The 21,637-nt window shown below is 36.0% G+C and overlaps 1 protein-coding gene across 6 annotated transcripts in view; it reads left to right on the forward strand.

Annotated features, from left to right (window-relative positions):
• Positions 1–18,668, forward strand: part of MAP3K7 (mitogen-activated protein kinase kinase kinase 7) — a 40,466-nt gene extending 21,798 nt beyond the window's left edge. For 4 of the 6 annotated variants that reach the window (XM_026060807.1, XM_026060808.1, XM_026060806.1 and 1 more), the window contains 5 exons: positions 2,465–2,532; positions 9,383–9,491; positions 12,263–12,324; positions 12,866–12,981; positions 15,541–18,668. In XM_026060807.1, coding sequence (XP_025916592.1) covers positions 2,465–2,532; positions 9,383–9,491; positions 12,263–12,324; positions 12,866–12,981; positions 15,541–15,721 — 536 coding nt within the window. In that variant the 3' untranslated portion in view covers positions 15,722–18,668. The remainder of the gene's footprint in view (positions 1–2,464; positions 2,533–9,382; positions 9,492–12,262; positions 12,325–12,865; positions 12,982–15,540) is intronic. The other 2 variants (XM_026060811.1, XM_026060810.1) reach the window with 2 other exon arrangements.
• Positions 18,669–21,637: the final 2,969 nt, after the last annotated feature.

The following is a 21,637-nucleotide window of genomic DNA, read 5'->3' on the forward strand; positions in this document are numbered from 1 at the left end:
AAGTGCTTTGGGGGAAAAAAAAAGTTTTTCCATGACTTCAGATGGTGGTCAGGCATTCAGAACTCTTTTTATTAAAGCTGTCATTTCAAAACAAATGCGTAATTGGATGTCTGTTAATTTTATAATCTTAAAATCCTATAAACTGTTGAAATCCTGACATGGTGCATCTGTATATTACATACTGCTACTGCTTTTTTGTTTTTTGGGTTTTTTGGCACTTAAAAAAATTGTTATAGTTCTTACAAAGAGGAAAAATTAAGTTTTAAATGGATGTAGAGGTAAGAACAAGATTAAAACCACTCAAGGAAAGCATAGAGAAGTAGGAATAATAACTTCAAATAAAGATTTCATGTTGTATACTCTATTTTTCAATTGAAATTAATATTGAATCTGGAGCAATAAGTATTTGTTGATTTGTAGTCTGTTTCTGCTTTGTCTAAACTATTTGCCAGATGTCTGCAGTAGTTACACTAATTCAAATGGCATTGCCTAGTAGAGCTTGCTCTTCCTTCATGCTACTAACTTGAAGATTTTTCATTTAAAGGTGTTCATTTATTAATACACAATAGTTTTGGCCCCTCTTCCTTCCCCAAAAGCATTTTCTTTCCTTTCTGCCACCCCACCCTGATTATTTTAACTTTTTGGCAATCATGATCTAATACTTCAGCAACACATGTGCTGGGTTCTTTAAATTCACAAATGTTGCTAATCTGAAATGAGAATTTCAGATATTTTTGCAAGCTTATTTCAGCTGGGCTAATTTTAGAACGGTGTTGTTGAATGAAATGTGCACATAATTGTGTCGGTCATGGGTGGATCATCCATATCTTGAGTATTGAGATGAACTATGGCAGTCGGATGAAGTATCTATAGTACCTAATTGTTTTAAATATATAATCTTGTTTTTAAATGGTCAGGTAGATATTTTAAAATAAATTCAAAAATTTTGACATACCTTTGTCATTCACATAAACTCTCATGTCTTCATAAAAAAGTATTAAATGCAGTATAGTCATTGTTGCTTAGGTAAGTATCTACATTCTCTGAATTTCAGAAGCAAAACATCAAGGCCACAGAAAAGCTGCAATTCAAATTCACTTATAGTCAGTGCAAAGAATATATTCCCAGTCTAGAATCTTTCTCGGTTTTCTGATATGCTTGTTTCTCGTAGCACTTCCTAAAGATTTTAGAATATCAAATGTCATGACAAACTGGTAAAGTGACACAGAATTTTGTATTGCTGCTTTGCGATAACGTGTTCCTATGTGCGATAGTAACTGATATTTAGAATTTTAAATTATGATTCCTTAAAATATGGATTAATATCAGGTAAATAGTTTTACATTTTTGTAGTAATTGCTATGAATCAAAACATCTTTCAAGAAAGGCTGTGCAGTAATATTGAAATGATGCTGAAAAAAGAAATATCTAAGAAATTAAAAAATTAGATGCCTGTTACAAGACATTGCTGAGTGAGTTGTGCTGCTTGTTGAATACTACAGGGGCTAGGGGCTGCAACTGCTGTAGTACATGTTTCGAATGCTACCCACTAGTAGAAAAGTTATGTAATGCAGATCTAAGACCAAGAATTTTGAGCATTGTCAGCTGTCACTCAGGACATTTTGGTGTTTCCTTTTGGACAGCTGACCTGCTCTCAAGGGACAATATAAACAACCACAGCAATAAAAATCAAAGTGCTTAGGGGGATTCTATTGCATAATCTACTTTATTTTTAAGGAGACTTGGTTTCCTGGAAATGCCTTTGAGTGTCAGTGTTGCAATTTAAACTGCTCTGTATAGCTGTCACTGGTGGATAATTGCTAACAGGTGGAARGAGAAGAGGAAAAGATTACAGCATTGTGCTCAGGAGGTTGACAGCAAGATGCGATTTAGCTGAACAGTCTCCTTTTCACGCTTCTCAGAGCATGGGAATAGGACGTAGTTTAGGACATATTTTTATTCATATGAAGAAGACAGAGCTTTCACTTTGACCGGAAGAAAGCACTTTCATGTCTTAATTAATTTTAGTGAGGGGAGCTTAACGCAGACAGAAGTCCTTGCTATGTTTCTTAAGCATACCAAAGAGTAACAGGTTAGAGCTGACAGCATGTTATCTTAGCAGTCTAGCTTTTAGAAATCCCCATAACGTAACGCACTTGAAATAGATGTCGTCATCAGCTCCTGCCCCGAGTACTAAGCCTGGTCAAATACATGTGACAGAAGATGGTGGAGTAGAGTGCAGAAGCTATTCATGTGGTAGGAGTGGTTATTGTATTAGGGTATACTTTTTGTTGACAGGCCAGCATGTTTTGAGTTAAAATTCTGCAGCTGTCTCTCTCTCCCCCTCTCTCACTTTCTCTCTGTGGATTTGTACAAATTCCAAGCTCCTCTGCTACAGTCGCACCCTTCTTATTTTGCTCTGAATAGATTTCACTGTTTTGTTTTTGTTTTGTTTTTTTCCCAGCAGGAAACGGACAGCAGAGGCGCAGATCCATTCAAGATCTCAGTGTTGCTGGAACAGAATCCAGTCAGGTAAAAGCTTTCAGTCTTCTTTATCTTCAGTAAAGCCCACAGGGAATCTGTACAGGGAAACTGCTCTGTGAATCTTCACCTTTGATACTTATGTAGAAATGATGTGGATGACCTGGGATCTTTTAGCTTGACAGACTGGAGCGTCATTTGCATTGCATTTAAATTAGAATCCATGAGGGTAGGCTGTGAATAAGATTCTAGATGAGAAGTGTTAGCTGTGTAGCTCACATGCAGCATATATCCCTTTTGTATACAAATAGTTTATATATAGCCACTCAATATGGCTTAAGGCAGATATCATGCAGGAAAGGCTTTTCACCTCTCTGTATGTAGAAAACAATTGTAATTACTCCGTATGATTGTCTGAAGCACTGATGCATAGATTATATTCACCTTTTGCATAAAAATAAAAAGCATGTGCATTAATAATAAATTTATAATATTGATCTCTGAACCCTGGAAAGTGACTTCTAGTAGTATCACTCCAGTTTCTTCAAAAAGATGTACAGGAGGGTGCTATCATTCAGTACAAAAAAATCACTATCTCAATAAGACATTTTATAATAGCATAGCTTTGTATCTGGTATCTTAAGTGCCATGGTAACGGACACAGTGGTATACTGTGTAAAGTTTGAATTAACTACAAACATCTTAAATGTGAAAAGTACAGCTAACGTTTCATTTGACTGTGTTTATTTTGTGGTTTAATCGCTACCTTGTCTTTTCAGTAACTCGTAGAGGATATTTGGTCCTTAGTGTGAATTAGCAATTTTGAGATCCCTGTTATTATTTGGATGTGGAAAAATGCTTAGCGTATTCATCAGGTTAATCAGGTTTCCATATTAAACATCCTACTGTAATAAACTAAAATAGGTGGTAATTTTAGGGGTGTGTAGTTATCAGGGAGATTAACATTTGATCCTTCTTTAGTTTCGTGGAGCGTGGTAGCCACAGAAACCTCATCAAACCCCAGATATTATTAGTCCAGCTTACTGTGTACATCTATCAGAAAATAATGGAATGATTCTTAAATACATTATAATATCATTAAAGAAGGCAGGTTTTTAGAAAGAAATGAGTCTGCCAAATTTAGTAAAGAACTAGATTAGCCTATTCAGTTAACTGTGGAACAAAAATTAGGCAAGACCAAATTCCACTGTTTGCTGTATAAAGATATTTAAGTGTAGCTTTTTTAATAAAATTTTCAATTCTGTTCATTTTAATGAATGATTAATATTTGAAAACATTATGTAATTTCAGCATTTACTTCAAATCTTAATAACTCTTACAGAACCTTTCTTTGAAAGCTGCTCTGCTACTTATATAGATGTTCCAGCTAAATTGTGCTTGTTACCAGGAGGATATAGAAAACTTCTGTTTTAACTCACCAATTTCTGACAAGGCTTTATAGAAGTATAAGTATCACATTTTACTTTCCTGCTTGTGATATCCTACGTATTGGAAATCTAAATGAAAGAATTACATTTACCTTCTTTTGCCTTATACAGTTTTGTAAACACTATGATAAAATCTGGGAAACGACATATTTTAACAAGCATGAAAAATGCACTTTGGAGAACATCCATGCACTACCCATATAAATAAATAATGAATTTCACATTTTGCTTTTTGGTGTAAGAAGAGGTAGAAAAGTGCTGAAACAGCTTCTAACTATTGATACATATATTTTAAAAAATCAGAAAACAATTTAAAAAAGCAAGCACAATGTATTATGGCAAAAGACCTGGTTTCTAAGGTTCAGGGTTCCTTTTTATAAGTTTCTGTAGTTCTGGACCTCCTTCCCCTGAATTTTTATTAAAAATCTTCAGCTGCTATCCATATAATCCATCTATGAGGCAAAGGAGAAAAAATTCGTCTCTAACTAGCTTAGCTCTGGACAGTTTATCATGTCTCCTCATATGCACCATACCATATATAGGTTATCCTTTTTAATGTGAAAATCCCCTACCCCCTCCCTCTCTTCATTGCATACAACCTTCTTCTCTACATTCCAGTCCCTCTTACACCCACTGTTCCGCGTAGCTTTCTTCACTGATCTGCCGTAGCACTGTGTGCTTCTCTTCTTGCACCTTGTCTTTTTAAGCCCCTGTCCAGCTCAAAATTTAATGATTGCTGAGGGTTTTTTGGGTTGGGTTGGGGTTTTTTTTAAAACACCATTTCACTGAAATGCTGGTTATTAAAGGTGATCAGAAATATTTTTATTAAGTGTGTTTTTCTGGAAATTGCCAATGTGTCAATATAAAATTATTCTGTTACAACTGGCATTTTTTTTATCAAGAGGATTTTTCCAATTGAGAATGGAATTTTTGTTCAGGTGTAGAGAAACACTGGACTTCATAACCAGTACACCAGTGGTTGGGGTGCTTACCTGGGAAAACACAGACCAGACTCACATCTCCCTGCTTTAACATCTGACCCTCTTGTATATCTTATGATTATTCTTATCTGTATACTATTACAGGAGTTAGCATCTCCGTTTGTGACTTGCTGAATATTATTTGCATAAGGTAAAATGGCTCCAAGAGAAGTTGGAGACACACAAAAGAGGTAGTAATCTCATTTTTAGCAACCATAGTTGGGGGGCGGCTAAAAATAAAGAACTATTTTTTACATGGACTTTGGTTGGTTTGTGACTACTATTTTTATTGTTTTCTGAGACCTGAGGCATTTTCTATTTTCCAGTATTCTTACTGAAATTATCAACAACAGACAGTGACAGTGCTTTGCAGATGATTGTACTACTCAGCTTTTACTTTTATGTCAAGAGCTTGGATACAAAAATGTACTAAGCCGGTTGGTTTTCARCCATTGGATCAGCCCTTCTGGAGAAGCTCAGTGTTGAAAATATGCATATGCATTAAGTCCAGTTTTTTACAGATTTCTGTAGTACTTGGTGACCTTAGACTGAATCTTACTCCAAGTGACCTGAGCAGCGCCGAGACTACCCTTTCTCTACAGTCCAATACTGTTTTCATCTGTTTCCATCCATATAGTATGATACTCATTTTTCCATGTAAAACACTTTTTTTCCATTGAAGTGATTCATCTACCTTCTCATTTGCCTGTACATGTGTTTTAAAACCTCACAGAATTGTCCTGTATTTCTCTGATTACACTGCTTAACACTTTCGTAACACAGAAGTAAATGTGCAGGCTCTGGACTGCAGCCCTAAAAACTTTCAGTGACTTGATGAACACAGCTAACCCGCTGTTTAGACTGGATAGAATCATCTTCCCAGAATCTGATATTTCATACAAATAGACTGAGAAACATACCTGACATAATCTTGAAAGAATTATAGGTTGTGATCAGATGATTAGTAAGATACCCGTGTCCCTGCCTATGTGATTTTTATTGGGGATTTTTTTGGTATGTCATCCTTCACAGGACTATCTTAATATCAAAACCATCTCTTTTAAACTGATGATTTTTTTTGTAACAACTAGTGCTGGACCTTAATAACTCTTACAGTTTATTTTGAGGTGGAAAAATATATAGTATATTAAAGAAAACCATGCACTGTATTGAAAAGTTGAGAAGCAAGGTCTGTATGTACATGCCCACATGCATGCAAATTAAGTGAGATAATTTGTGGAATCTGATATTATATAGATGAATCATTCTGTCAGTGAGATTATGCAATTGGTCACAGATGCACTTTTTTTTTTTTCTTCCTTCATAAGAAGATAAAATCTACAGAAGATGAGAAGGCAGGGCTTGTAGCAATGGGGTTGTTTGGGAGGGGTGTTTTTTTGTTTTTTTTGTTTTTTTTTAATTTGGTTACCCATTTAAATTAAACATGGAAAAATGGTACTTTTCTTAGAGGGGGGAATTATTTCTCAGAGTAAGCCAGGTTCTCAAGAGTCTGTGTCTGAGAGATGGAAACTAAGAAGCTGACAATGTAACATGGGTTTGGTGACCTGGCAAAAATGATCAGCGAGTACCCTGACAAAGGAAATAAAGCAAAAGGGTTTGATCAGTAATTTCTGAGACAGTGGGAAGGAGCTGACAGAAGACATCATGCTCCCATAAGCAAAGCCACATGTAGAAGGGGAAGGGAGGTGGGAAATTCTGGAGTTCCTAAGAGGACTCTGTCTTAAGCCTAAAGGACATTCACAAAGAATGAGAAAATGGGGAAAGAAAAGTGTGTTTATTTTGCCTAGCCCATTTTCTCGTCTCTCAAAACCTTTTAACGTTACCTACAGTGGAGGTTAACTTGAGTTTTATAACCTGCATAAAACCTGTGTTTTGACTATTACTGGAAGCTGAAGAAATGAAGTGTTAATACACTGCTTGCCAGGTGAGGGTTCTGCAAAGGCTCCGTTGAGGGTACGGAGATATCTGGAAGAAGCAAGGATGGAAAGCTATCCATGAAAGGATAAGAGAAACTGATTGCTAAGGAATAGCCAGGGCTTAGCTGTCAGAGGGGCTGATGTCAGGGGAGGTGGCTGCAGCCTAGTGGGACTCCAGGAGGCCTAATGCATCTGGCTCAACACCCAAACTCAAGCATGATAATCAAACAGCTGGTCAGTTTGGGGAACTTCCCTTAGGTTTTGTGATGCTATGTAAATGTGCTTCACCTATGAATCCTTTATCTCTGGTAGTTTCATCTAAATAATATTATCAAGGAAATGGTCTTATTCTGTCGATGGATCAAAACAATCTAGTTCAGCAAACTACTACAGCATGTTTTTGCTAAATTACTTCAGCTAGAGTTCTTTTCAGGTCCCCTTTGCTATCAACTGTAGATATTCCACTATTTTTTTTTCCCTTAAAGGAAACAACTGATATCTGTTACTGTGCACTGTTAAATATGCTCAATCTTATGATCTTTCACATCAGCTAAGTGTGTTTATCATTCACATCTGATCACTCTGGCAGTAAACAGTTAACACATCTTCCTAATGTCAACAAAGACTTCAGCACAAAAGCTTCTTAAAAATAACTAATGTGTTGTCCTGAGAGTTAGTATCATCCCTTCTGGAAATGGCTGTGGAATACTGATAGTATATTGCCCTGTTTCTGACTTCTAAAATAAAACATTAAATGGTTAATAAAAATTAAATCACTTTTCTTGATACCACTTGCAGTGGCTCTGTCAAAGAATACAAGGCTAATGGATACATTGCTGTCCTAGTTTGGCAATTCCTTTGTTCTTACAGAGCTTCTTGTTATTTACTCTCTGTATTTATGAGTGCACGTATTTCCCTTGAGAACATAGAATGCACTCACATATATGAGTTTCCTCAGCAGYTGAAAACTGAACTCATTTGGGAAGATTAAATAGCTTAAGCAAGTATATAAGTAAATTCTATTTATTAACATCCTTTCTCTTTTATAATTAAGAATTATTTGTACTGAAGTGGAACAACTTACGTTTGCAAACATTTTGTCATTGCATAAGTAAACAAGATAAAACGTTCAGCATTGGCACAGGAATAGTGTTAACTGCTGCAAAATAAGGTTTGCTTTTTAAACAGTTTTTAAAGCTCTGGAAAGGTGATAATTGAGCCATGCTTCTGACTTCCCTGTTTTACCCAGTAGATTTAAATTATTGTTCTTATAAAGATGTTTCATTTTAGAAGGATGTTTCATTTTAGAAAGTATGGTCATTTACCATTATAGGTCTCGTGTGTGCAGTTTAATTGTGTGCTTTCCTAGCCTCTTAAACTGAAGCAATTACAGGAGAAACGTATTCTAACATAGTTGAAATAGTGAATATTTTGGTGTGTAGAGTCTTGTCACTCTTTGGATTGTTACTTGACTGTCTGAAGTCTTTCCTTCTAAAAATCAAAGTTAAGATATTTGGAAATTAGAGCCATAAAGAAATCCAGCTTACAGGTAATGTATATTTGAGTACTTCACTTTAAAAAAAAAAAAAAAAAAAAAGAACATTTAATTAATCGTTTCGTGGTAAACACACCGTACTCAAAATAGTTGTGTTTTAACAGCATCTTTTTTCTTGACTGCAGTTTTTCCTGCAAAACTTGAGGGGCAAGGTCTATAGTCAAAGTCTTTTACTGTGTTAATTTTCTGTCAGTGAGAGGATATATGAAATATAAGAATATCTGTTATGAATAAGAATTCTGAAAAGGGAACTAGGTGGAATAATGAAGTCTAATGTATTAGAGTCCATGCTTTGGGAAACAAAAGGATTTGAGAAGTCAGGTTGTATGTTGAAGAAGTTCCTACAGAATTTTGTTTTAGTTTTTAATTAAAGGGAGAATTTTTCCTCATTTTCTAATTTCCCTGCTTTAATTCATTGTTCCTTTTTGGTTTAACACTTTTTTATGTTTTCTGAAGATGAATCATACAACCTCCGAGCCAACATAGGAATCATAACAAAACCTGTAGATTTTATACATTGCAGCCTAGTACAGAATTACAAAACTGCACTGTCTTCAGTTGAATGCAGTGCCATTTATTGATTAGCATTGGAAATGAACTTTATTCCTTTCTTATGTTACAGAACTGATAGGTTTTACTGAACAGTTGTGAAAATTATTGGATGTAATGTCGTTGTTCAACATTGCTTTTCCTTATGCTGAATAGAAAAATCACATCCATTTCTTTTTGTGGTAAAGGTTGAGTAGAAATGAAGGTGAAATTATCCCTGTAATGTATGTAAAGTTTATCAAGTTATTTGAAATGCTTTCAGGGTAAAAGGCTTTTAGGTTTTTTACTCCCCCCTCCACTACATTGGGGGGAATATGGGTTCAGGTTTCCTCATGTTAGTTTGTCATTTTAGTGCTGTTATGTAAAATGAACACTTTGAACAATCTTCTGACTTTCATTGCCATTTTAGTTTGTCGTCTTTTATCCTTTCAGGAGAGTAGAAACAGCAGCAGGTCATCTAGTCCTAGTGTGAGAATGATCACTACCTCGGGACCAACCTCTGAAAAGCCAACTCGTAACCCATGGACACCTGATGATGCAGGTAATACTTTGTTCTTTAGTTCACTTTTAGTCTGTAAAAAGTAAGAAATATTTCTTTGATTTTGTTGTGTACGTAGACAGTAATAAAAATAAGCAGTGAAAGTGCCAGGCTGTTTTAGTACTGCTTAAACTAAATTATAAAATTATTGCTTTGTTTTGCACACTGAATATAAGAATTTTTAGTGTAGGTTATATTAAATTATATAAACGCTTCTGTTTTGCCTATAACAAATTATTGTTCATATACAGTGATGCTACTATTTAGTGCAGATCTTTGAGCGACAGTTTTTGGCTACAGTGTGTTGTTGGGAGTGAGGGGAATAGACATCTTGCAGCATTTTAGTCTTGTGCGTTTGTATTGTGAATGCACAGATAAAGCTTTCATTGCTCTGACTTCTGGAATGAAGTGCTACTTAGGTGAGTATGAGCTAGAATACATTAATTCTGTTTTTATGTGTGTTGTATTTTTGCTTATGCAAAGTACATGCTCACAAATCATTATTTTTAAATGAATTAATATAAATAGTGTGTTTACAAAATTGTTGTAAATACAAACACTTTTACATTCGCATCACTGTTATGTTATGAAATATGCTTAAGAGTGAACGTAATTTAATAGTTGAATTCAATTTTAAAACTCGTAATGCACATCATTATGAAAAGGATTGATATTGGACCGCATTAAAGCAATGGATCCCTACAAATTCCTTTTTAGAATATAAATAAGAATTACACTTTTGCTATGAAAATGTGTATGTTAGTCTCTAGTTGGTACTTTACAGTGCCTTAAATTCTGAAGTCTTTTGCTGGTGATCTGTTTCATCTTTGGGCTGATGTGACTCCGCCATTCTTTTCCTGTAAAACAACTGCAAAATGACAACTTCCATATCAACTGATTTTGCCCCAGCATATGTTTAAGCAAATACAAGGTGATCCTGTATGTAAGATACGTGTTTTTCTTTTTTCCCGTTTCAGTGGGAGAAGGAGAACATCCTCTCGTATTTTGCTTCCACACTTCCTTCTTTCTGTCCATTATCACTTTTCATAATCACGCTCTCTGCCTTGTAACACATAATTCCCAAACCCCTTGCCCTCTGCTACAGCCCAGCCTGGGTCCTCATTTGTGCAACGTAGGTTCCGAGCTCCTTTAGGCAGTGCGCACTTACAAGAATTGCTGCCTCACACAGAGGCAAGCTCTTACACATGACTTGAATCAATAGTTCATTGGGAACTGAGAGCTGCTGATACTGTGCCACTGCAAAGGCAGCATGTCCCAAATCTTTGGCCTTAAATGCAGCACAGAACTAGATTAAAAGTCAGGTCTGTTACTGTAGCAACTTTCTTCCATGCAAAAAAGCCTCGCCTATACCTAGATAAATGCAGAACATGCATGCATGTATTTTTTCAAATTAGGTTTATGCAGTTCATGAACAAAGGATTGTTTTTCATTTCTGAACAGAGAAATAATTTCTGTTTTTTGTAAAAAGGACAACACTGTTAAATTAATGAAGCAAAATGATAAAAGGAGGACAAGGTCAAATCTGGACAATCCCAAGAAAAGTTACAGTTCTGTGATACAGACCTGAAACGCTCAAGAATGTAATCTAAAGTATTTTGCATGTCTTGGTGTATTTGAAACATTGCAATAATTCCTTTTCTATAGCAGTATGCCATATATGGCAATTGTCTAATGTAGGGAAGGACTTTTATATTGTTCTGATTTAAGATGTGGTGATTAAGTCTCTGGTTTTAGGTTTTTTTCTCTACCACCTTCCAGTTTCCTTACAAACATACACTTAACCACTGTTTCTCCATTCCCACCCTCTTATTTCTGTTTCCTTTTGAAGCTGCTCTTGGAGATAGCATAGTCTTTGAGGGCAACACCTTAGTTTCTCTACCACGACTACTGTGTGGCAGGTGCTTTTGGGGTATGGGTAAGCAGCCCCTTTTTTTTCCCCACCTACCCTCCTCCATATGATCCCCTGGTGGAAGTAATGCAGCTATGAAATCAGTAGTTTCTCAATGTATCTTTACTCCTGTGTTTCTTAAAGCTTAACAGTAACCTTGTGCCCCCCAGATTGTGGGTTACCAAAAGATAAGATCTATAATTCAGAAACATGTTATATCTGGAATGAAAGAGCTAGAGAAACCCAGTGGAACTGCAGTGTAAGAAGAGAGCAGCCAGGCCCAGGAGATGGATTGGTTATTGGGTTCCTTGCAACCCACAAAGTGTCTCTACAGAGCAAAGAAGATGCCCTAGAGCATGTTGTGAGAAAGATATTTACAATCCTCACAGGGAGTAGGTTTCAAACTGAGCAGGGGTTTGTGCTTATTTTATTTTGGCAGAGCTGGTTTGCATAGCTTCTAATTTAAAATCATTAGATGCACGGGCTGGCTGGCTGATCCTTCATAAACAAGAATGGAATGGCATTTTTTTTTATATATAAACAGAGAACAAGATTGCAAACTGTACAGAAATAGTACTTTTCTTAAATCTGTGCACTGTTACATGGCTTCTAGAAACGTAGAATGATAACATTAATCTTTATTTCTTCTTGGTGTGATAGACCATACATTTGAAGTTCTCATTTAACATTATCAGAAAAACAAATAAAGTCATCTGCCTTGGATTTGGAACACTGATATTTCCATCTGCCTTTCCACATTCAGATTGTATATATTTGTGAAATGTTTCAGTATTTTTTTGTGCCCTTTAAAAATCAGATTAACTCATTTTGAAACTATATTAACGTTTTCTTGGTATTGTTACAGAGACCAATGGGTCAGATAACTCCATCCCAATGGCATATCTTACATTAGATCATCAGTTACAGGTAAGAAATATGTGCTTTATTAGATACTTTTTTTTGCATTACATTTTAATGCATGCATTGTGAGCTGCAACATAGAGTGCCATGTGTTTACCTGTGTTTATATCCTGTCTAATTTTTGACCAAAGCTAAAAAGAATATATTATGTAATCTGAGATTGGTTGACTCAGATTTGATCAAGCTATTAAAAACAAGCCCTGGGAAATACGATCYCTAAAACCAAATGAAATCCAAGTCTGACTGTCAAAATAAGACATTGTTTATTTGGGTGTTATTAGGTCAAACTTTTGTATTCGTTTTATTTGTTTTGTGTGTGATCAAACACTACTCTGATTATTATTCCTTGTAACAAAGAGAGATTTAGATTTGAGGTCTGAGTGAACTTGACATCAGTGCTGTAAAATTTTCCAGGGTATGGTTTAACACTTATTTTTAAAAGCTCACTAGTTTCTAAAAGTTGATACAAATATATTACAGACACATTCTAACACACTATGTATTGGGATATCAGTTGATTAGTTTTTAACGTCTGATTTATTTTCAGCCTCTAGCACCATGCCCAAACTCCAAAGAATCTATGGCTGTGTTTGAACAGCACTGTAAAATGGCACAAGAGTACATGAAAGTTCAGACAGAAATTGCATTGCTGTTGCAGAGAAAGTAAGTGAAATGTTTTGAACCTTTTCTGTTCTTCTGTATGTTTCTTTTACCCTAAGTTATTTATCTGAGAGCATCCTTTCTGGCTTTCTGAAGTAACATTTCATAGACCATAGTTGTTTTGAAGACTTAATCTTGGAAAAACTGAGCTCCTCACCACGGATGAGATATATTCAGAGCAGGTAACTGAAAGTCCTGATCAACATCAGGATTTTCCTTTTGGATGAGTCCTGCTTTAAAGAGTGTGTCACATCTTTGTATGTAATGTACCAGTAATGTTTACATCATCTCAAGTAAAAGATGTCTGTTAAAGAACCTTGTAATTTTATTTCACACACTGTCCAGTAAAAGATTTCCATTGTAATTTATAGATAATCATTTAGATGRTACATTATAGAATTGTGGCTAATATCTCAGTGTCACTTATTGGGCAGTTAATCTTTACCTTATATCTGGCTTTTGTTGATTGCATACAAAACAGTAATATCAATGTGCATCCTCTGTTTTTCTACCAGGGGTTTAGACATTAATATTTAAAAGCCATTACATACCTTCTTACCCCTGTGCACTAGAAATAATCTCTTTAATCTTAGTAGGACTGTATACATGTATATGTTAAGCAAATGCTTGCATGTATTGTTGGATAGGGGCCAAAGCTATTGCTGAATCAGAAGTTCAGTTTGCAGTGCAGTCTGTTGTGTTCTGCTTCCCTTCATTTCTGCTTCCTGATGTCGGGGAGCCGTTCTGAGAGATCATATGTACTCGCATGCTAGACAAAGGAACCAGCTTGTTGCCCACCAGTGGTCTGAGGCACTGCAGGCAAGAGACTGTTAATGAGGAGCTCATCTTGGTGTTTGTGGAATAGCTAATGAGAAAAATAGGTGCATCCGATTAGCTTGTACAGTAGGAAGAGCAGACAGAATAGGAAAAAAATGAGTTACTGTATGGTCAGCCTGCTATCATCTATTGACTTTGTTTAGCATTCTGAGAGCACTTTTTTTCCCAAATATTATTAGAATTCTTAGAAATTCATTAGGAGATATTGAAGCTAGCCTGAAATTCATAGTTTTGTTTTTATTTCTGTTGTTCTAAGGATCAGTAAGTTAAGTAAAAATGAGTTTATTTTTCAGTACTGTTACTTCTCCAACTTCAGGTTCCTCCTTTTTCTTTCTTTCCAGAAAGTCTGAGTGCACATTTCTCCCAAGTTTTTTTCCTTAGTCAGAATGTAGTTGCCCTTATGTGTTAAACAAAAAAGTAGTATTATCTGAAATGGTAACTAGTGTATTTAATGCTGTTTGAGATAATTAATTATTCTCTAAAGGTTGAATTAGTAAGTCTTCCTTAACAGTAATACAAACCATATGGCAATAATTAATTAACATGATTAATTTTCTCTTCTACTATTTTATAGTTTTCTACTAAAACATTGTTGGCAGCTTGCCTTCTTGTCACCTCATAAACAAATGTTAAAATAAACTGCATTCTATTTGCTGCAACAGTTTTGTAGGATAATTTTTAGCAAGTTTATCAGTGTGTTTGTTCCTCTAGAATAGTTACTAAAAACATACTGACCACTTATTGCATAGATTAACTGAAATGATCATTTTAGAAATAATCTGCCTCATTCTGCTTTTGACTGCTTTAAAAAGTACAGCTCTAAATACAAAACAATGTTTCAGCGAAAAGTTACCAAAATTCCTGCAGTGCTCTTTCCAGGAGTCAAACAATTTCTGCTCTAGCAGAACTTATGAACTTAGGCTGTGAGAGTATGTACAGCGCAGAATCGTTTTACTGCAGCTTTGAACATTTACATGCTGAAATCATAACAGAATTTTTGAGATAGCTGCAAGTACGAAAGCGTTCTTTAAATGTTCGGTCTGTAAATACTTAATATGCTGGAAAAGAGCAATTTATGAAAAAACAGAACTGCAACATTATCACTTTATTGAAGTTAAAAAATACAGAAGTAGACAATTTGTTTCCCTAAAAATAGCTACTAAAAACATATTGAACATTTATTGCATAAATTAGCTGAAATTACAGTTGTAAAAATAATGTGCCTGATACTGCTTTCCACTGAACTTTAAGAAGTTCAGCTCCAAATAGAAAAGTGTTTCACTGAAAAGTTAGCAGAATCATTGTATTTCTGCCTTTTAAGTTGGAGTTTTAAGTTTTTAAATATACATGTGGTTAAAGCAAAATTAGAGTTGAGTATATTTATGAATTTCTACATGGATCCTTAGGTGCTGTAATGTAACCTGTAAAATTGCATTTGAAAGCCATTATAAAAAGGATAATTTTAGAGATTGAGACTGTGGTTTACAGCTATTTTAAAGCTTATTATGTGGATTTGATTTCAAAGAGCACTTTTCTTCAGACTACAGAAAAGAATAAGGTTTTTTTTTTTTTTTGTGAACTAATTTCTTTGCACAAAAATATCACCAGACATGAATTCAGACTGATAATCAAATAATGATTTAAACATGTGAAGTTGTCTGGACGCAAATGTGATTTTTTTATTTTTTATTTTATTTTATTTTATTTTATTTTTTTACACTATAGACAAGAACTAATAGCAGAACTGGACCAGGATGAAAAAGACCAGCAAAATACATCCCGTCTGGTACAAGAACATAAAAAGCTGTTAGATGAAAACAAAAGTCTCTCAACTTACTATCAGCAATGCAAAAAACAATTAGAGGTCATCAGAAATCAGCAACAGAAACGGCCAGGCACGTCATGATTCCCTGGGACCTTTTGAATGAAAAATATGCACAGAAGAGACTGACCTTTTTTTTATTATCCCTTATTATGACAACTCATGAGTGTTAGCTTCTTGGTGTGGTCTGTATTTGTCTGCTACACTTATAACATCATTTAATTTTCCTTTTCCTATGGTGGACATTCAGTTCAACAGGTTAATCAAATAAGGTGAGAAAACAGTGACAGTGACTTGAATCAACAGCCCTCAATTTAAAGCAAGTACAGTAAGCAGTGGCTGTATGCATGCTCCTTGTGTGAAGGCTAGCCTAACAAGTGTTAAAGTGGCTGCTAAATTGTAAGATCTTGTATTTAGTTTTTGATGTTACCTCGATAAGAGCAAAACAAAAACTTTCCTGTTTAAGAATGGTTTTGTTCTAGTGTCTCATCTCAAACAGATGTACAATAGCAGTTATTTTCGGGATTTAAACATGCACCAAGCTGCAGAGATGATGTTGGCTGACCAGATTAATTCATGATGCATTAGTGATGCCTTTTACCTGTAGATGTAGTGTATTTTTTTCCACGTGCAAAATGGTAGTCAAACTGATGCCAGCATCCTTAGTTCAGTGCTTGATAGCCCTGCATTTTGACTAATATGTTTCTTGTAATCTTGCATTCATAAAATATTTGAAGTAAAAGGCTGTATTTTCTTTACTTTATTGGGGGAATAATGTAGTTTTGTCTGGTTACTGGGCAAAAGTTATGGAGGTGATTCACTGGGCAAAGTTGGTCTCTTGGATAAATGAGAGAAAGAGTCAAAAATGTGTGAAAGTGTGTTTTAAACCTTTAAAGCTTTTGTCCTTCTAGCATCTTTGGAAGGAAGTTGAGAAAGGCAAGTTTTTAAAACTCATTGTCTTAATATCATTTATTAGATTTTTCTTACAACTTATTTGCTGAAAAATATTTACAATAAATGTAAATAAGTTTGTTCTGGATAGGGAGAGAAGGGTGTGGGGAGATGCATTTATTTTAAAAAGCGAATTATGAAATGGACTTGAGTATGCAAATAGCAGAAGCTATTAAGAAAATGAGGGAAATGGCTTAGATATCCGTCAGGAATCTCAGTTATTCCACTCATTTGAACATAGTTCAAAGCAAGCCCATCACAGAATGCCTGCTGCCTTTGTGACTGAAGAATTGCATTTAATGAACTGAAGCAGAATATGTAACGATTTGTATTGTCATTTACCATTATAACATGGGAGAAAATAACTACTTGTTTACACTGCAGATTGATTATTTGGATTATGAATTAACTTTTAGCTGGTACAAAAATGAGGCACTTATAATGAGAAATTATTCCTTTCATAAGCTCTTGGCATACTCATTTGTGGGTGGGGTTTTTAACACTCTTTTGCAAAAGGAAAATAGAAAATTGAAATTTAGCTGCTGAATCCTCAAAATAGGGATAATCTAAATTTTGATTTATGCTTATGTAAAATGAGTGATTGTTCATAGGAGCCCATGAGCAGAGCTTGGTAAAATATTAATGGGAAAATCTCACAGTATTTTCTCTTCCCCTTTCTGCCTACCTGATAATAAACATTAATAATATTGTGCTTATGTGTGAACAACAAGGATGAAGGATAGTTTACTGAACAGTGTCATTCTGTCTTGAAAATAAATCTTTTGTTGGCAAAGCTTTGGGAGTTAAAAACCCTTCCCTCATTTCATTTAAATAAAGGAAGGGTTATCATTCCCAAAACCTTAGCAGATAATTTGATTAGTTAGCTGAAACTGATATCGGGATCAACTTAAGGGCACACATATTTATAGCAAAATGTAATTGGCAGAGAAAATAACTCTAGTATTAGGAATAGCACAAGTTATCCAAAGCATTGCTGTTTGCATACATCTGTCCATCTACCAAAATGGACACAGTCAGTGTTTGGCAGCTTGCTTATCATATGGTTAAGCTTGAAGCAGAGCAATGTAAATACTAATGCTTGATTGCAGATGCATGGTTGATAATTACATACACAAAATCATTTCCCAGGACAGTTTTTATGGTTTGCCTTCTCATAAAACAGATAAAGTAACTGCTTAAAGTAAATCAGTATTATGTGTGAAAAGTCATTTAATGGCAAATTTGAATAATGGAAGTGAATGCAATGCTAACTTAATGGTACATAATACAAAAGTCATTTCTAACAGTCACGACTTTTGAAAGTTTACATTAAAAAGGGTCTCAGATTGTAAAATAAGTACTGTACTACCATACACTGTTGAACTCAGCCCCATTCAATAGTTAGGTTGTATTGCTGTTCTTACAATGTACAAAGGGAATTTGGAGTTCGGCCTTTTRCCTTCAAATTAGCCCTTTCTTAATTCTACCAAAAATTAAATTATTTGTCCTGATTTCTCAGTGAGGTGTTCTGTGTGAGCAAATTTGTATATCATAAAAAGCTATAAAGGTAGAATATAGCAATTTGTGCTAAGCAGAGTTTAGAGCTTATCTTTCTAGTGACTTTTATCATTTTCCATAAGGATCTTGTTTTAAAGTTGTTTACAAATGTACTTTTATTTTTCTGTTAAATTATTTCATAGCGTTCAGGAAGTTTTTCATGTCCTCTTATGTCCAGTTAAAGCCATTGCTCTGATCATCGAGGTGAAACACCTCGTTTTGTCTGGGCACTGCCTTCTCAAAAAGGTAACAGACTCTGCTTTTTGTTAAAGTATGTGTTGTGTAAGATAATGTGTAATTAAAAGTATGCTTCTGTATACTGTGCAGTTCTACCATAAAGGCTTTTTTAGGCTTTTTTTTTTTTTTTTTTTGTGATGAGAACTTGAAGATTGTAATTCAAAACTTGTACATAAAATGGTGAATGATTTCATATGATTCAGGAATCAGCAGTGTGGCTTTCTGCTACAGGGTTTTATTACGTTTATCAGGAATCGAATTAATAAAAGCTGAGAGATTTCAACAAGCATGTAATGCCCCAGCATGAGCCAGGGCATCCTTGATGGGTGATGGAATCCCCCCTTGGGTGGGGGCTCGTTGTCATGCAGTTGTTCCCACCATCGAAAGAAAATTCTTCTCCTATTAGCTCTTCCCTTCCTGTGCGCCCCAGTAGAGCACTGGGTGAATAGTCCTGGTCATAACTGGATATCAAGACATGTTAAGAATGCCTCATCTTTAGTACTGATGGCCTGCAAAAAAATAAGTTCTCTTCTTTCATTGTTCAGTTGGGACAAATTCCATTCCCTGCAACTTCTCTGTTTTATTCCTTATGTATTCCATTGTTTGAGAGTTTCCATTGAAATACTCAGGGCAGTTATAAGCTGTTAATTATCTCTCTGCCTATGAAGAACACAACGTTTACTCCAAATCTGTTCTGAGCTCCTTTGACCAAATCAGGCAGTTCCAGTGCCCTGTTCAAACTTGCAGGCAAATTTGAAAGGACAGGGGCACAGCAGGGTGCAGCACACCTGACTTTTGAGAACAGAAGTTCCCCCATACTGAACTGATTGAAGAGGAGAATCTTATGAAAGTAAGCCTATGTGTATGTATACGCACACATACACACACTATTGTGTATTTATTTGTATAGGTATAGAAAAATGCCTTCTATAAAATCAGAGTTTATAACAAAATTTTAATTCCAAAATCTGCTGAGCTGAGGCAGATGAGCTTTCTGAAGTTAGCTTTATTTACTCTGCAGATGTCACTTGATGAAGTAGTGGTTTAACACTGGGAGGATGAAGTTCCAGAAAGAAGGATGAATACGGATGTGTGTTTGCAARAGTGCATTGATTATTTCCCGTGAACTTTTAACCCTTTTCAACTTCTTACAGAGACAATTTAGATTTCCCACTGTGCTTTCACAGAGCTGCTCCAAATGTTTTGACTTGAACCTGTGCCTTCACTCTGGTCATGGAGGGATATTTAATGAAAAAGCAACACTGAACTTAGACCAACTACTTTCATATAATTTATAATAATAAAATATTGTCTTAAAATACTTCAAAAACAAAGCTAAGCCTAAGGCTTTAACCTAAACAAGCATTAATGAAAAAAAGTTTTGTTTTTTTTTTTATTCACAGCTGTGTGCTTTACGCTAAGTAGCTAAAAACTTGAGATAAGCCTATTTTATCCTTTGGAGTTTGTTCCCGTAATTACATGTGTTTTGTCATTGCCCCCTTTCTACCTTGGTTAGCGGTGGTAGTTAAAGGCAGCCCAACTACTCTTACACTCGGGAATTGTTGCTTTTTACAGATGGAAGGAGAGGAGCAGATTGTTGCATTGAGACATTAAAAACATAAGCCATATTATCAAGCAAGACCCTGGAAAGGCCGAAATAGGAATCGGTGGCGGGTAGCCTGCAGCTCAGAGCTGCACCTTACAGCCGACCGCTGCCTGCCCTTTAGCTGCTGCTGTTCTCTGCATAAATCCAAATTCACTAACGCAAGCGTGCAAACTGGTGTAAATTCAAGGACCTTCCCTTTCCCCAGCCGCTCTTTTCCCTCCTGCTAGTGTTGAAGGGAAGAGTGTAGCAGCTGTGTGGAGGCTGCTGTCCTGTGGTATTTAGGGAGAGGATCAAGGAGCAACTTGTATTCATATTATCTATGGGGTAAGTACACAGGATAGGACACAATCTTAGTTTATAGCAGAATATTAGAAAAAATAAATCCCTAGCATTCTAGGAGGACTGAAGTTCATGATGTGATGTGGTAGAGGTGCCTAGAGCACCTCTAACCAGCTCTGTTCCTCCCTTTTCATGTGGAGTGACAAAGTGTATTTTACGTGTTGGGCCGCCTTTGAGCAGAACTGCAGAGCTGCCGCTGCAGTCCTCGCAGCAGCCAGGGTGTAAAAGGGGGGTAGAGACAACATGCTGCTGAAGGAAGGGAAGAGAGCTGTTTTCAGTAAGCCTTTTGCCCATCATAACTGATGTCAATACAACACACATTTAAGACTACTCGGCTTCCCTTCAGAAAGTAGGCAAAGCTATAGACCTCGGGCTTATGGAGGGAATGAATTGTCCCACAATCTGAGGATATCTATATTTGCCAAACCACCACCACAGAACTGGTGCTGTGGATGTCTTTGCTCTCACAACGCCACAGAAGAGTCCACGTTTGCCAGTCGCCAGAGGACTCCTCGAACAGCTGTCTACAAAAAGTTAAACCCAGCGTGTGAAAATCAGACTCTTATTAAAGTTTCTTACATCATCATTAGCAACGGGGAGAGGACATGGCTGCAAATTGTTCCTGAGGCAGGAGGTGAAGCTAATTTAACTTGCTTGGAGGTCTGCTTGGGCATGGCAGGGCTGCTAGTCACAAATTATTTCTGTCAGTAAAGTGAACAGATAGGACCAAAGACAGAGGGAGCCATTTTGATTAGTGCAGCTGTACTTTAAATAAGAGCATAGTGCAATAACCAAATGTCAATAGGCCTGCTGGTAAGGGTTGTGTTGTTGTTTTCATTAGAGATAAGTCCTTAGCCACCACTCCCAAGGTATCCTTGAATGCTGGGAGCATTCAAGCTCCCAGCTTTAAGCTGTATCAAAAGCTCAAGGTTTAGGGCAATCTTTTCACTCTCATCAAAAGCACTGTGCTCCAAGAGATGCCTGAGGAGGGTTTTGTTTTATTTAAAAAACACAACAACAACAAAAAGGGCTGAGGTCATGGTGTGTATCCCATGTATCCCACGTGTGGAGATCAGGGAAAGGCACTGGTATATTTTTGCACAGAGCCTGCTCTGAGCACGCTACCAAAGGAGCAACATGGTGAAATGAGAAGTAGCACAGTGAAGGTTTTACATTTGTTTCGTGGTTGCTTTCCCGAGTGCTCTGACTTCACCAATCTAGAAGCAAAAAGATCAGAAGCCTTACAAACAGCTGGGGAGCTGAGCTTAACTCGCTTATTCTTTACTTCGCGTATCATGACCTGCCAAAAA

This window comes from Apteryx rowi, unplaced genomic scaffold (genome assembly GCF_003343035.1).
Source record: "Apteryx rowi isolate R43461 unplaced genomic scaffold, aptRow1 scaffold_171, whole genome shotgun sequence".
In the NCBI taxonomy this organism is placed as follows: Eukaryota; Metazoa; Chordata; class Aves; order Apterygiformes; family Apterygidae; genus Apteryx; species Apteryx rowi.